This window comes from Mobula birostris, chromosome 2 (genome assembly GCF_030028105.1).
Source record: "Mobula birostris isolate sMobBir1 chromosome 2, sMobBir1.hap1, whole genome shotgun sequence".
Classification (NCBI taxonomy): domain Eukaryota; kingdom Metazoa; phylum Chordata; class Chondrichthyes; order Myliobatiformes; family Myliobatidae; genus Mobula; species Mobula birostris.
In genome coordinates this window covers 6,399,078-6,415,824 of record NC_092371.1, presented here as the reverse complement: position 1 = coordinate 6,415,824, position 16,747 = coordinate 6,399,078, and the positions used below count along the sequence as shown (strand labels likewise).

The 16,747-nt window shown below is 51.4% G+C and overlaps 1 protein-coding gene across 1 annotated transcript in view; it reads right to left on the bottom strand.

Moving 5' to 3' along the window:
* The window catches only part of dcst2 (DC-STAMP domain containing 2), a 74,946-nt gene that overhangs the window by 51,461 nt on the left and 6,738 nt on the right, over window positions 1–16,747 (bottom strand). The window contains exons 3-5 of the mRNA XM_072251695.1: window positions 12,797–12,898; window positions 6,135–6,329; window positions 4,546–4,611 (exon numbers count right to left, since the gene is read on the bottom strand). Coding sequence (XP_072107796.1) covers window positions 4,546–4,611; window positions 6,135–6,329; window positions 12,797–12,898 — 363 coding nt within the window. The remainder of the gene's footprint in view (window positions 1–4,545; window positions 4,612–6,134; window positions 6,330–12,796; window positions 12,899–16,747) is intronic.

Genomic DNA, 16,747 nt, shown 5'->3' with positions numbered 1-16,747 from the left:
ACAGGAGCGATACATCTCTCTCTCTCCCCGTGACAGGAGCGATACGTCTCTCTCTCTCCCCCTGTGACAGGAGCGATACGTCTCTCTCTCTCTCTCCCCCTGTGACAGGAGCGATACGTCTTTCTCTCTCTCTCTCTCCTCCTGTGACAGGAGTGATACGGCTCTGTCTCTCTCTCTCTCTCTCTCTCTCTCCCTCTGTGACAGGAGTGATACGTCTCTCTCTCTCTCTCTCTCTCTTCCTCTGTGACAGGAGCGATACGTCTCTCTCTCTCTCTCCCTCCCTCTATCTCTCCCCCTGTGACAGGAGCGATACGTCTCTCTCTCTCTCTCTCTCTCTCTCTCCCCCTGTGACAGGAGTGATACGACTCTGTCTCTCTCTCTCTCTCTCTCTCTCCCCCTGTGACAGGAGCGATACATCTCTCTCTCTCTCCCCGTGACAGGAGCGATACGTCTCTCTCTCTCCCCCTGTGACAGGAGCGATACGTCTCTCTCTCTCTCTCCCCCTGTGACAGGAGCGATACGTCTTTCTCTCTCTCTCTCTCCTCCTGTGACAGGAGTGATACGGCTCTGTCTCTCTCTCTCTCTCTCTCTCTCTCTCCCTCTGTGACAGGAGTGATACGTCTCTCTCTCTCTCTCTCTCTCTTCCTCTGTGACAGGAGCGATACGTCTCTCTCTCTCTCTCCCTCCCTCTATCTCTCCCCCTGTGACAGGAGCGATACGTCTCTCTCTCTCTCTCTCTCCCCCCCTGTGACAGGAGCGATACGTCTCTCTCTCTCCCCCTGTGACAGGAGCGATACATCTCTCTCTCTCTCTCTCTCTCTCTCTCTCTCTTTCTCTCTCTCTCCCCCTGTGACAGGAGCGATACATCTCTCTCTCTCTCTCCCCGTGACAGGAGCGATACGTCTCTCTCTCTCTCTCTCCCCCTGTGACAGGAGTGATACGCCTCTGTCTCTCTCTCTCTCTCCTCCTGTGACAGGAGTGATATGGCTCTGTCTCTCTCTCTCTCTCTCTCTCTCTCTCTCTCTCCCTCTGTGACAGGAGTGATACGTCTCTCTCTCTCTCTCTCTCTTCCTCTGTTACAGGAGCGATACGTCTCTCTCTCTCTCTCCCTCCCTCTATCTGTCCCCCTGTGACAGGAGCGATACGTCTCTCTCTCTCTCTCTCTCTCTCTCTCTCTCCCCCTGTGACAGGAGCGATACGTCTCTCTCTCTCCCCCTGTGACAGGAGCGATACATCTCTCTCTCTCTCTCTCCCCCTGTGACAGGAGTGATACGTCTCTCTCTCTCTCCCCCTGTGACAGGAGCGATACATCTCTCTCTCTCTCTCTCTCTCTCCCCCTGTGACAGGAGTGATACATCTCTCTCTCTCCCCGTGACAGGAGCGATATGTCTCTCTCTCTCTCTCTCTCTCTCTCTCTCTCTCTCTCTCTCTCTCTCTCTCTCTCTCCCCCTGTGACAGGAGCGATACATCTCTCTCTCTCCCCATGACAATGTAGCCGCCTGGTAAGCCTCAGGCTCTCTCAGCTCGCTTTCGTCTAGAGGGAGCAGCCTTCGGCCCCGCCAGACTGGGTAATCGAGTTTGTGTGGATGCTGTGTGATGTACCTGCCAAATAACAGACAATACACTATTTGTGATTAAATGATTACACTTTATAGATCTTACCGGAACTATGTAATTAATAGAGATAAAATATAAAAGTAAAAGGCGCCAAATTTATCAAAGTTCAACCACTTCATGCACACAGTTGGAGCTCAATTAGCGGCGTCTTCTTTCCACCATTCGATCCCCTCTGACCTCCTCGACCTGCCGCCTGGAACCAATCACGGTGGTCGACCAGAGCACGTTCTTTCTCTTCGGTTCTTCTCCCCAAAACCCTGGGCCTCGGGCTCCCACTCGGGGGCTGTCCAACCGCCCAACTTACAGCATCGTGTCTCCTCTCTCTGTCCCCATCCGCCTTCCGCCCCAAAGCCCGCGAAAAACAATAGCTTACAGACACACAAGAAAGAATAACATCTATCCCAATTGTAATCAAAGCAGGATCTCCCAGTGGCCACACATTTTAATTCCACATCCCATTCCCATTCTGATATGTCTATCCATGGCCTCCTCTGCTGTAAAGATGAAACCACACTCAGGTTGGAGGAACAACACCTTATATTCCCTTTGGGTAGCCTCCAACCTGATGGCATGAACACTGACTTCTCTAACTTCTGCTAATGCCCTTCCTCCCTCTCGTACCCCATCCGTTATTTATTTATATACACACATTCTTTCTCTCTCTCTCCTTTTTCTCCCTCTGTCCCTCTGAATATACCCCTTGCCCATCCTCTGGGTTTTCCTCCCCCTTGTCTTTCTCCCCAGACCTCCTGTCCCATGATCCTCTCATATCCCCCTTGCCAATCACCTGTCCAGCTCTTGGCTCCATCCCTCCCCCTCCTGTCTTCTCCTATCATTTTGTATCTCTCCCTCCCCCTCCCCCTCCCCCTCCCACTTTCAAATCTCTTACTAACTCTTCCTTCAGTTAGTCCTGACGAAGGGTCTCGGCCTGAAACATCAACTGTACCTCTTCCTAGAGATGCTGCCTGGCCTGCTGCGTTCACCAGCATCTTTTATGTGTGTTACTTCTATCCCAATTGGTTCATTCCTTCTCTTATCAATAATATAACCCAAACAAGCAGAGAAAGAGAGAGAGAGAGAGAGAGAGAGAGAGAAGCACTTTCTCAGCAGTTAACATAACAAAGAAGCCATTTTCAATAGCCTTAGCAGTAACATAAAAGAAGAAGCCACTTACAACAGGTGTGATATGTCTCTCTCCCTTGTTAATGAGAGAGAGCCTGTGGTATGCCAAAGTGTAGGGATGAGGAGTACTTTTTGTGATGGACTCCAGATCATGGTCTCTTTGCTATCGCAGGTGGTGGGAGGGGGGAAGCTGATGCTTTTGCTGAGGCAGGTTGGGGAAGGGGAAGGTGGGGACCTCTTGTGTTCCTGTACATAGTCATTGTCATACTTTATTGATCCAGGGGGAAATTGGTTTTCATTACAGTTGCACCATAAATAATAAATAGTAATAAAACCATAAATAGTTAAATAGTAATATGTAAATTACGCCAGTAAATTATGAAATAAGTCCAGGACCAGCCTATCGGCTCAGGGTGTCTGACCCTCCAAGGGAGGAGTTGTAAAGTTTGATGGCCACAGGCAGGAATGACTTCCTATGATGCTCTGTGTTGCATCTCGGTGGAATGAGTATCTGGCTGAATGTACTCCTGTGCCCAACCAGTACATTATGTAGTGGATGGGAGACATTGTCCAAGATGGCATGCAACTTGGACAGCATCCTCTTTTCAGACACCACCATCAGAGAGTCCAGTTGCACTCCCACAACATCACTGGCCTTACGAATGAGTTTGTTGATTCTGTTGGTGTCTGCTACCCTCAGCCTGCTGTCCCAGCACACAACAGCAAACATGGTAGCATTGGCCACCACAGACTCGTAGAACATCCTCAGCATCGTCTGGCAGATGTTAAAGGACCTCAGTCTCCTCAGGAAATGGACACGGCTCTGACACTTCTTGTAGACAGCCTCAGTGTTCTTTGACCAGTCCAGTTTATTGTCAATTCGTATCCCCAGGCATTTGTAATCCTCCACCATGTCCACACTGACCCCCTGGATGGAAACAGGGGTCACCGGTACCTTAGCTCTCCTCAGGTCTAAAGGTGGGGGAGAGTTGATGGTTTGCTACTGATTGTGCGTCAGAGAGGGATAGGGGTCTCTGGGGTTCTTATGATTTCCTGTAATTTGTTCTTTGATGTTTTTCTTCTGTTCGTGGATGTCTGTGAAGATTTCAGATGGTGTACTGTATAAATTTCTGATATTAATGAAACCATTGAATACTGCCAGAGATGAAAGACCTTTATTGCTGCCATAAACAGTGGCATAACAGGCAGCAGGGGGGGAGTGAGGCAGTGGGGGGGGGGGGGGCGGGGAGGGAGAGCAGAGGGAAGAGGGAGAGAGAGAAGGGGGCAGAGAGGAGGGAGAGAGGAAAGGGGAGAACGAGATCGAGCTGGAGGAGCTCAGCAGGTCAGGCAGCATCTGTGGGTGGGAATGAACAGTCCATGTTGCTCCTCTAGCACGTTGTGTGCATCGTTCTAGATTTCCTGCACCTGCAGTGCCTCTTGCGTCTCTGAGAGAGATGAACACTCACCCAGCACCGGAGGTCAGGATCGTACCTGGGTCTCAGTCCCTTTGAGCCCCAGTAACTTCCTGGTGAATCATCTTTGCACTATTCCCACTCTTTCCTGTAACAGGACGGCCAAAACTGCACACCAGGCTCCACGTGAGGCCCCGTAAACACCTTACACAACCCCAACTCTGAGAATCAGTGCCCTGAGTGACAAACACGTCCTTCTCCACCTGTAACACTTCTCTCAGGGGCTTCGCTGCCCATCGGGGGATTGCTGTATGTGTGGTTGACTGACTGACCCCACCACCAACTTCTATTTTGGTGTGGCTCAGGGTGGGGGTAAAAATTAATCACCACTTACGTTCTGCAATCCACTGTTTCAGCAGCATCTGGATATTTTGTGGGATTACACAAAAGACCTGGATAACTGTGAAGAGAGAGAGAGAGAGAGATGTCAGAGGCCAAGTGCTGGTTTCGTTGAGGCCCCCCACCCCGTGCTGTGTTCCCTCGCTGCCTACATGGTCAGAACGGTTACTGTATCGCCTTACAGCACCAGGTGTGACATTGGTGTTCAATTCCTGCCACTGCCTGTCACGATTTTGCACGTTCTCCCCATGACCGCCCGGGTTTCCCCGTTTCCTCCCACGTTCCAAAGACGTTAGGAAGTTGTGGGCCTGCTACGTTCATGCCAGAATGTGTAGTGACACCTGCCCCCCCACCCCCACCAAACACATCCTCGGAGGGGCTTGGCTGTTGACACAAAAAGATGCACTTCACTGTGTGTTTGAGTGTGCAGGAGACACAGAAACATAGAAAATAGGCGCAGGAGTAGGCCATTCGGCCCTTCGAGCCTGCACAGCCATTCATTACGATCATGGCTGATCATCCAACTCAGAACCCTGTACCTGCCTTCCCCCCGTACTCTCTGATCCCTTTAGTCACAAGGGCCATATCTAACTCCCTCTTAAATATAGCCAATGAACTGGCCTCAACTGTTTCCTGTGGCAGAGAATTCCACAGATTCACCACTCTCTGTGTGAAGAAGTTTTTCCTCATCTCAGTCCTAAAAGGCTTCCCCTTTATCCTCAAACTGTGACCCCTCGTTCTGGACTTCCCCAACATCAGGAACAATCTTCCTGCATCTAGCCTGTCCAATCCCTTTAGGATTTTATGTTTCAATGATACCCCCTCAATCTTCTAAATTCCAGTGAGTATAAGCCTAGTCGATCCAGTCTTTCATCATATGAAAGTCTTGCCATTCCAGGAATCAATCTGGTGAACTTTCTTTGTACCCCCTCTATGGCAAGAATGTCTTTCCTCAGATTAGGGAACCAAAACTGCACACAATACTCCAGGTGTGGTCTCACCAAGGCCTTGTACAACTGCAGTAGTACCTCCCTGCTCCTGTACTCGAATCCTCTCGCTATAAATGCCAGCATACCATTCGCCTTTTTCACCACCTGCTGTACCTGCATGCCCACTTTCAATGACTGGTGTATAATGACACCCAGGTCTCGTTGCACCTCCCCTTTTCCTAATCGGCCACTATTCAGATAATAATCCGTTTTCCTGTTCTTGCCACCAAAGTGGATAACTTCACATTCATCCACATTAAATTGAATTTGCCCTCTCACCCAACCTATCCAAGTCACTCTGCATCCTCTTAGCATCCTCCTCACAGCTAACACTGCCGTCCAGCTTCGTGTCATCCGCAAACTTGGAGATGCTGCATTTAATTCCCTCGTCTAAGTCATTAATATATATTGTAAACAACTGGGGTCCCAGCACTGAGCCTTGCGGTACCCCACTAGTCACCGCCTGCCATTCTGAAAAGGTCCCGTTTATTCCCACTCTTTGCTTCCTGTCTGCCAACCAATTCTCTATCCACGTTAATACCTTACCCCCAATACCGTGTGCTTTAAGTTTGCACACTAATACACGGATACCTACCTGTGAACACTCCACACAGGGGCTTCAGAATAGTGACGATGTGGCACAGGAAGCCAAATATTCCGAGTAGGGAGAGGCAGTGGACGATGGCATCGTCGTAGACCTTGATGCACTTCTGGTAGGGCTCGCCCAGCTCCTTGTTACAGGTCTGACCCATCTGGGCCAGCCAGCGGGTGGTGTTCCGCAGGATCCGCACTGCTCCAGCGGAGAGAGGGAGAGGGTCCATCAGGGAACTGCCTGGTCTCTGTACTCTGTCACCGGCACACCCACCCACCGCTGCCTCGTCCCACCCCTCGTCTCCACCCACCGCTGCCTCACCCCACCCCTCGTCTCCACCCACCGCTGCCTCGTCCCACCCCTCGTCTCCACCCACCGCTGCCTCACCCCACCCCTCGTCTCCACCCACCGCTGCCTCGTCCCACCCCTCGTCTCCACCCACCGCTGCCTCACCCCACCCCTCGTCTCCACCCACCGCTGCCTCGTCCCACCCCTCATCTCCACACACCGCTGCCTCACCCCACCCCTCGTCTCCACCCACCGCTGCCTCGTCCCACCCCTCGTCTCCACCCACCGCTGCCTCACCCCACCCCTCGTCTCCACCCACCGCTGCCTCGTCCCACCCCTCGTCTCCACCCACCGCTGCCTCACCCCACCCCTCGTCTCCACCCACCGCTGCCTCGTCCCACCCCTCGTCTCCACCCACCGCTGCCTCACCCCACCCCTCGTCTCCACCCACCGCTGCCTCGTCCCACCCCTCGTCTCCACACACCGCTGCCTCACCCCACCCCTCGTCTCCACCCACCGCTGCCTCGTCCCACCCCTCATCTCCACACACCACTGCCTCACCCCACCCCTCATCTCCACACACCGTTGCCTCACCCCACCCTACAACCCACCGCTGCCTCACCCCACCCCTCATCTCCACTCACTGCTGCCTCTCCCCACCCCATGTCTCCACCCACCGCTGCCTCATCCCACCCTTCATCTCCACCCACCGCTGCCTCACCCCACCCTACGACCCACTGCTGCCTCACCCCACCCCTCGTCTCCACCCACCGCTGCCTCACCCCACCCCTCGTCTCCACCCACCGCTGCCTCTCCCCACCCTACGACCCACCGCTGCCTCGTCCCACGTCTCCACCCACCACTGCCTCACCCCACCCCTCGTCTCCACCCACCGCTGCCTCGCCTCCCCCCTCGTCTCCACCCACTGCTGCCTCGTCTCACCCCACATTTCCACACACTGCTGCCTCACCTCCCCCCTCGTTTCCACCCACTGCTGCCTCACCTCCCCCCTCATCTCCACCCACCGCTGCCTCACCTCCCCCCACTGCTCCAGCGGAAACAGAGAGAGGGTGGTCAACCAGGTAGTCCACCGGAGATCTATCACACCACTACTGGGCACCCACCTACTGCTGCCTCCCCGCAACTCCCCACCATCTCACCTCATCACAGCACCAACTGGTCCAGCAGAGAGAGGAAGAGGGTCTTGTCAGGTAGTCCATTGGAGTTCCATAACCCCGTCACTGGTCACCCATCCACTAAAGCCTCACCCCACCTCCACCTAACTCCCCACCATCTCGCCCCATCACAACCCACCAACGGGTCCACGGAGAGAGGGAGAGGGTCCGCTGGAGTTCCACATCCCCGTCACTGGTCACCCACATACCGTTCTCTAACCCCACCTCCCTCCACCCCAACTCCACCAACGGGTCCGTGGAGAGAGGGAGAGGGTCCGCTGGAGTTCCACATCCCCGTCACTGGTCACCCACATACCGTTGTCTAACCCCACCTCCCTCCACCCCAGCTCCACCAACGGGTCCGTGGAGAGAGGGAGCGGGGGAGGTTAGACAGTCCGCTCGAGTTCCATACCACCCATCGCTGGCCACGCACTCACTGGTACACCAACAAATCAACCCCCTCTCCCTTTCACTTATATTCCACTTCAAACAATTCCCAAATTGCACACCCTCACCTCCACTACGCCCCAACTCCTTCCTCCCCGCAGCTTCATCAGCAACATCACTCCATCCTCTGTGCCCCAAATACACCACCCAATTTCATTCCCAACCCCACCCGTTCCACCCTCTCCCCCCACCCCTCCCCTCCAACTCTACTCTGTCACAGTCAGACAACACAGAGGGAGCTTCACTCTGTGTCTGACCCCGTGAGTGTGTGATGAGACGGTGTAGAGGGAGCTTCACTCTGTATCTGACCCCGGGAGTGTGTGATGGGACAGTGTAGAGGGAGCTTCACTCTGTATCTGACCCCGGGAGTGTGTGATGGGATGGTGTGGAGGGAGCTTCACTCTGTGTCTGACCCTGGGAGAGTGTGATGGGACAGTGTAGAGGGAGTTTCACTCTGTGTCTGACCCTGGGAGTGTGTGATAGAAACATATAGAAACATAGAAAATAGGTGCAGGAGTAGGCCATTCGGCCCTTTGAGCCTGCACTGCCATTTATTATGATCATGGCTGATCATCCAACTCAGAACACCGCCCCAGCCTTCCCTCCATACCCCCTGACCCCTGTAGTCACAAGGGCCATATCTAACTCCCTCTTAAATATAGCCAATGAACTGGCCTCAACTGTTTCCTGTGGCAGAGAATTCCACAGATTCACCACTCTCTGTGTGAAGAAGTTTCTCCTAATCTCGGTCCTAAAAGGCTTCCCCTCTATCCTCAAACTGTGGCCCCTCGTTCTGGACTTACCCAACATCGGGAACAATCTTCCTGCATCTAGCTTGTCCAATCCCTTTAGGATCTTATACGTTTCAATCAGATCCCCCCTCAATCTTCTAAATTCCAATGAGTACAAGCCCAGTTCATCCAGTCTTTCTTCATATGAAAGTCCTGCCATCCCAGGAATCAATCTGGTGAACCTTCTTTGTACTCCCTCTATGGCAAGGGTGTCTTTCCTCAGATTAGGGGACCAAAACTGCACACAATACTCCAGGTGTGGTCTCACCAAGGCCTTGTACAACTGCAGTAGTACCTCCCTGCTCCTGTACTCGAATCCTCTCGCTATAAATGCCAGCATACCATTTGCCTTTTTCACCCCCTGCTGTACCTGCATGCCCACTTTCAATGACTGGTGTATAATGACACCCAGGTCTCGTTGCACCTCCCCTTTTCCTAATCGGCCACCATTCAGATAATAATCTGTTTTCCTATTTTTGCCACCAAAGTGGATAACTTCACATTTATCCACATTAAATTGCATCTGCCATGAATTTGCCCACTCACCCAACCTATCCAAGTCACCCTGCATCCTCTTAACATCCTCCTCACAGCTAACACTGCCACCCAGCTTCGTGTCATCCGCAAACTTGGAGATGCTGCATTTAATTCCCTTATCCAAGTCATTAATATATATTGTAAACAACTGGGGTCCCAGCACTGAGCCTTGCGGTACCCCACTAGTCACTGCCTGCCATTCTGAAAAGGTCCCGTTTATTCCCACTCTTTGCTTCCTGTCTGCTAACCAATTCTCCATCCACATCAATACCTTACCCCCAATACCGTGTGCTTTAAGTTTGCACACTAATCTCCTGTGTGGGACCTTGTCAAAAGCCTTCTGAAAATCCAAATATACCACATCCACTGGTTCTCCCCTATCCACTCTACTAGTTACATCCTCAAAAAATTCTATGAGATTCGTCAGACATGATTTTCCTTTCACAAATCCATGCTGACTTTGTCCGATCATTTCACCGCTTTCCAAATGTGCTGTTATCACATCCTTGATAACTGACTCCAGCAGTTTCCCCACCACCGACGTTAGGCTAACCGGTCTATAATTCCCCGGTTTCTCTCTCCCTCCTTTTTTAAAAAGTGGAGTTACATTAGCCACCCTCCAATCCTCAGGAACTAGTCCAGAATCTAACGAGTTTTGAAAAATTATCACTAATGCATCCACTATTTCTTGGACTACTTCCTTAAGCACCCTGGGATGCAGACCATCCGGCCCTGGGGATTTATCTGCCTTCAATCCCTTCAATTTACCTAACACCACTTCCCTACTAACATGTATTTCGTTCAGTTCCTCCATCTCACTGGACCCTCTGTCCCCTACTATTTCTGGAAGATTATTTATGTCCTCCTTAGTGAAGACAGAACCAAAGTAATTATTCAATTGGTCTGCCATATCCTTGCTCCCCATAATCAATTCACCTGTTTCTGTCTGCAGGGGACCTACATTTGTCTTTACCAGTCTTTTCCTTTTTACATATCTATAAAAGCTTTTACAGTCCGTTTTTATGTTTCCTGCCAGTTTTCTCTCATAATCTTTTTTCCCCCCTTCCTAATTAAGCCCTTTGTCCTCCTCTGCTGAACTCTGAATTTCTCCCAGTCCTCAGGTGAGCTACTTTTTCTGGCTAATTTGTATGCTTCTTCTTTGGAATTGATACTATCCCTAATTTCTCTTGTCAGCCACGGGTGCACTACCTTCCTTGATTTATTCTTTTGCCAAACTGGGATGAACATTTGTTGCAGTTCATCCATGCAACCTTTAAATGCTTGCCATTGCATATCCACTGTCAATCCTTTCAGTGTCATTTGCCAGTCTATCTTAGCTAATTCACGTCTCATACCTTCAAAGTTACCCCTCTTTCAGTTCAGAACCTTTGTTTCTGAATTAACTATGTCACTCTCCATCTTAATGAAGAATTCCACCATATTATGGTCACTCTTACCCAAGGGGCCTCTCACGACCAGATTGCTAATTAACCCTTCCTCATTGCTCAGAACCCAGTCCAGAATAGCCTGCTCTCTAGTTGGTTCCTCGACATGTTGGTTCAAAAAACCATCCCGCATACATTCCAAGAAATCCTCTTCCTCAGCACCTTTACCAATTTGGTTCATCCAATCTACATGTAGATTGAAGTCACCCATTATAACTGCTGTTCCTTTATTGCACACATTTCTAATTTCCTGTTTAATACCATCTCCGACCTCACTACTACTGTTAGGTGGCCTGTACACAACTCCCACCAGCGTCTTCTGCCCCTTAGTGTTACGCAGCTCTACCCATATCGATTCCACATCTTCCCGGCTTATGTCCTTCCTTTCTATTGCGTTAATCTCTTCTTTAACCAGCAACGCCACCCCACTTCCCCTTCCTTCATGTCCATCCTTCCTGAATATTGAATATCCCTGAACGTTGAGCTCCCATCCCTGGTCACCCTGGAGCCATGTCTCTGTGATCCCAACTATATCATAATCATTAATAACAATCTGCACTTTCAATTCATCCACCTTATTACGAATGCTCCTTGCATTGACACACAAAGCCTTCAGGCGCTCTTTTACAACTCTCTTAGCCCTTATACAATGATGTTGAAAAGTGGCCCTTTTTAATGCTTGCCCTGGATTTGTCGGCCTGCCACTTTTACTTTTCTCCATAGTACTTTTTGTTTCTACCCTCACTTTACACCCCTCTGTCTCTCTGCACTGGTTCCCATCCTCCTGTTGTGAACTAACCTCCTCACGCCTAGCCTCTTTAATTTGATTCCCACCCCCCAACCATTCTAGTTTAAAGTCACCTCAGTAGCCCCCGCTAATCTCCCTGCCAGGATATTGGTCCCCCTAGGATTCAAGTGTAACCCGTCCTTTTTGTACAGGTCACGCCTGCGCCAAAAGAGGTCCCAATGATCCAAAAACTTGAATCCCTGCCCCCTGCTCCAATCCCTCAGCCACGCATTTATCCTCCACCTCATCGCATTCCTACTCTCACTATCGCGTGGCACAGGCAGTAATCCCGAGATTACTACCCTTGCGGTCCTTTTTCTCAACTCCCTTCCTAGCTCCCTATATTCTCCTTTCAAGACCTCATCCCTTTTCCTACCTATGTCATTGGTACCTATGTACCACGACCTCTGGCTCCTCACCCTCCCACTTCAGGATGTCTTGGACACAATCAGAAATATCCCGGACCCTGGCACCAGGGAGGCAAACTACCATCCGGCTCTCTGGACTGCGTCCACAGAATCGCCTATCTGACCCCCTTACTATCGAGTCCCCTATCACAACTGCCCTCCTCTTCCTTGCCCTACCCTTCTGAGCTACAGGGCCGGACTCTGATGGGACGGTGTGGAGGGAGCTTCACTCTGTGTCTGACCCCGGGAGAGTGTGATGGGACGGTGTAGAGGGAGCTTCACTCTGTGTCTGACCCTGAGAGTGTGTGATGGGACAGTGTAGAGGGAGCTTCACTCTGTGTCTGACCCCGGGAGTGTGTGATGGGACAGTGTGGAGGGAGCTTCACTCTGTGTCTGACCGCGGGAGTGTGTGATGGGACAGTGTAGAGGGAGTTTCACTCTGTGTCTGACCCTGGGAGTGTGTGACGGGACGGTGTAGAGGGACATCACTCTGTCTGACCCCGAGAGTGTGTGACGGGACGGTGTAGAGGGAGTTTCACTCTGTGTCTGACCCCGAGAGTGTGTGACGGGACGGTGTAGAGGGAGTTTCACTCTGTGTCTGACCCCGGGAGTGTGTGATGGGACAATGTAGAGGGAGCTTCACTCTGTGTCTGACCCCGGGAGTGTGTGATGGGACGGTGTAGAGGGAGCTTCACTCTGTGTCTGACCCCGGGAGTGTGTGATGGGACAGTATGACACAGGGCATGGGTTCGATCGTTCTTCTGTGTGCCTGTGTTCTTCTGTGTTACCTATGTGCCTGATTGCATTCTTCATTGACTTGAAGAGCTTTCGCACTCGGTCTCCAACGCCCTTGGCAGCAGTGGCAATGGCCTTGATCTTCTCCAGAGCAGCTGTAATGGAAGGTGGAGTCAAACACACACTGACTAGGCGGCGACAGCCCAGATGGACCACAGCTGCCTGCTAACTGGCCGGTCATCAGTCCAGAGTTGCTTCTCTGCACAGCCCATGCTCTGAGTGTAGTGGAAGGTAGAATAGGCCCTTAGCCAATCCAACATAATCCAATCTTCCTGCACAGTGTCCACATCCCTCCATTCCTTACCTTTCCACGTGTCTGTTTGAATTACGGAGATTCAGTTCAAGAATCTTGGTAGTTCTGGAGTCTGACACCAGACAACACCTACCGTACCTATAACATCTATTCACTCCCCTTGGATGTTGTCAGGTTTTATGGTTTTACAACAGTGGATTTACTTTGGCTTTTTTGACACTGTTCTACCAAAAAAGATTCTTCAGTGTCAAAGTGAAAACAAATTTCTTCAAATTTATGACAATTATTAAATACAAAATAATTGATTGCGTAAGTATTCACCCCCTTCAAGTCAGTATTTAGTAGAAGCACCTTTGGCAGCAATTACAGGCTTGAGTCTGTGTGGATCGGTCTCTATCAGCTTTGCACATCTGGACACTGCGATTTCTCCCCATTCTTCTTTACAAAACTGCTCGAGCTTTGTCAGACTGCATGGGGATCGTGAGTGATCAGCCCTTTTCAAGCCCAGTCACAAATTCTCAATTGGATTGAGGTCTGGACTCTGACTTGGCCACTCCAGGACATTAACTTCGTTGTTTTTAAACCCTTCCTGTGTAGCTTTGGCCTTATGCTTGGAGTCATTGTCTTGCTGGAAAACAAATCTTCTCCAAAGTCACAGTTCTCTTGCAGACTGCATCAGGTTTTCCTCCAGGATTTCCCTGTATTTTGCTGCATTCATTTTACCCTCTGCCTTCGCAAGCCTTCCAGGGCCTGCTGCAGTGAAGCATCCCCACAGCATGATGCAGCCTCCACCATGCTTCACGGTAGGGATGGTGTGTTTTTGATAATGTGCGGTGTTTGGCTTACACCAAACAACATTTAGTCTGATGGCCAAAAAGCTCAATTTTGGTTTCATCAGACTTCAGAGTCTCACACATAGCTTCTGACAAACTCTACCCAAGATTTCATGTGAATTTTTTTTTCAACAGTGGCGTTCTCTTTGCCACTCTCCCATAAAGCTGTGACTGGTGAAGCACCCAGGCAACAGTTGTTGTATGAGCAGTCTCTCTCTCATCTCAGCCACTGAAGCTTGTAACTCCTCCAGAGTTGTCATAGGTCTCTTGATGGCCTCCCTCACGAGTCTTCTTCTTGCACAGTCACTCAGTTTTTGAGGACAGCCTGCTGTAGGCAGATTTACAGCTGTGCATATTCTTTCCATTTCCTGATGATTGACTTAACTGTACTCTAAGGGATATTCAGTGACTTGGAAATTTTCTTGTATCCATCTCCTGACTTGTGCTTTTCAATAACGTTTCTGCAGACTTGCTTGTTTTGTCTTCATGGTGTAGTTTTTGCCGGGATACTGACTCACCAGCAGTTGCACCTTCCAGATACAGGTGTATTTTTATTACAGTCAATTCAAACACCCTGACTGCACACAGGTGATCTCCATTTACCTGATGATGTGACTTCTAGACTGTTTGGCTGCACCAGTGACGATTTGGTGTCAGATTAAAAGGGGGGTGGGTGGGGTGAGTATTTGTGTAATCAATTATTTTGTGTTTTATATTTGTAATTAATTTAGATCGCTTTGTAGGGATCTGTTTTCATTTTGACACTGAAGATCAGTGTCAAAAAAGCCAGATTAAATCTGCTGTGATTCAATGTGGTAAAACAACAAAACGTGAACATTTCCAAGGGAGAACAGCACCGTATCTTGCAATGGTCTGAAGAGTTTCACCGAGTTATCCATCACTGAAACAGGCCCTTCGGCCTGACTGGTCCATGCAGACCACGATGACCATCTAGGCCAGTCCAATTTGCCTGCGCTTGGCCCATATTCCTCCAAAGCTTCCCAATCCACAAACCTGTCCAAGTCTCTTTAAAAAAATCTTCAAATTTCACCTTATAATTGCCCCAATTGCTTTGACAGCTCGTTCGATACACCCACCACCTTCTGAGTGAAAACATTGCCACTCAGGCCCCCTTTACCTCTTTCCCCCTCACCGTTATACTGTGCCCTCTCGTTTTAGACTCACCCTACCCTGGGTAAAGGCTGTGGCTACTCACCTTGACTGATTTTATGGGTCGCCCCTTGTCTCCCGCACTCCCCGGTTATCTAGCTGTTGCCAAGGGCGTACGAAACAGGAGATGTCTGAGAGTTGCTGCCTGGCCTCAGCAAAGGTAGAGGTCGGTCCGCCCGCCGGACCACAGCAGACCCCCACACCCATCCGTCAGATTGTCCAGTCTCTCCCCAAAATTATGCCTTTCAGTCCCGCCAACATCTTTCCTCCACCCTCACCAGCTTCAGTGGGCCAACTGTTCCATTTAAGATCAGAGAGTGTGGAAAGTACACAACCTGAAATTCTTACTCTCCTGCCTACAACGAGGCCAAAAGTGGTGGACGTGGGGCCAAACCAACCACTTGGACAACTATAACACCACCCATCTCTTGTACTCAGTGCCTCAATGAGAAGCAAGCTCCAGCAAACTGAGGCTCAGAACGTGAGGATTTCAGGTGCCCAAGACCAGTCCGCTATTCCCACTGCTCCGGTGGGAGCGGGTGCGAGAGAGTGGTGGGACTCGGCCAGCTGCCTCTGGGTACAGACTCCCTCCCCACTGACCCCACCATCGAGATACATCTGCAAAAGACAGTGTCACAGGAAGGTCAACAGTCACAGACATGGGGAGGGGTGTAGGGAGTTGAGGAGGTTACAGAGACAGGGAGGGGTATAGAGGCTGGAGGGGGTTACAGAGACAGGGAGGGGTGTAGGGGCTGGAGGGGGTTACAGAGACAGGGAGGGGTGTAGGGGCTGGAGGGGTTACAGAGACAGGGAGGGGTGTAGGGACTGGAGGGGGTTACAGAAACAGGGAGGGGTGTAGGGGCTGGAGGGGGTCACAGAGACAGGGAGGGGTGTAGGGGCTGGAGGGGGTTACAGAGACAGGGAGGGGTGTAGGGGCTGGAGGGGGTTACAGAGACAGGGAGGGGTGTAGGGGCTGGAGGGTGTTACAGAGACAGTGAGGGGTGTAGGGGCTGGAGGGGGTTACAGAGACAGGGAGGGGTGTACAGGTTGGAGGAGGTTACAGAGACAGGGAGGGGCGCAGGGACTGGAGGGGGTTACAGAGACAGGGAGGGGTGTAGGGACTGGAGGGGGTTTACAGAGACAGGGAGGGGTGTAGGGGCTGGAGGGGTTACAGAGACGGGGAGAGGTGTAGGGACTGGAGGGGGTTACAGAGACAGGGAGGGGCGCAGGGACTGGAGGGGGTTACAGAGACAGGGAGGGGTGTAGGGACTGGAGGGGGTTTACAGAGACAGGGAGGGGTGTAGGGGCTGGAGGGGTTACAGAGACGGGGAGAGGTGTAGGGACTGGAGGGGGTTACAGAGACAGGGAGGGGTGTAGGGACTGGAGGGGGTTACGGAGACAGGGAGGGGTGTAGGGGCTGGAGGGGTTACAGAGACAGGGAGGGGTGTAGGGGCCGGAGGGGGTTACAGAGACAGGGAGGGGTGTAGGGGCTGGAGGGGTTACAGAGACGGGGAGAGGTGTAGGGACTGGAGGGGGTTACGGAGACAGGGAGGGGTGTAGGGGCTGGAGGGGTTACAGAGACAGGGAAGGGTGTAGGGACTGGAGGGGGTTACGGAGACAGGGAGGGGTGTAGGGACTGGAGGGGGTTACAGAGACGGGGAGAGGTGTAGGGACGAGGGGGTTACAGA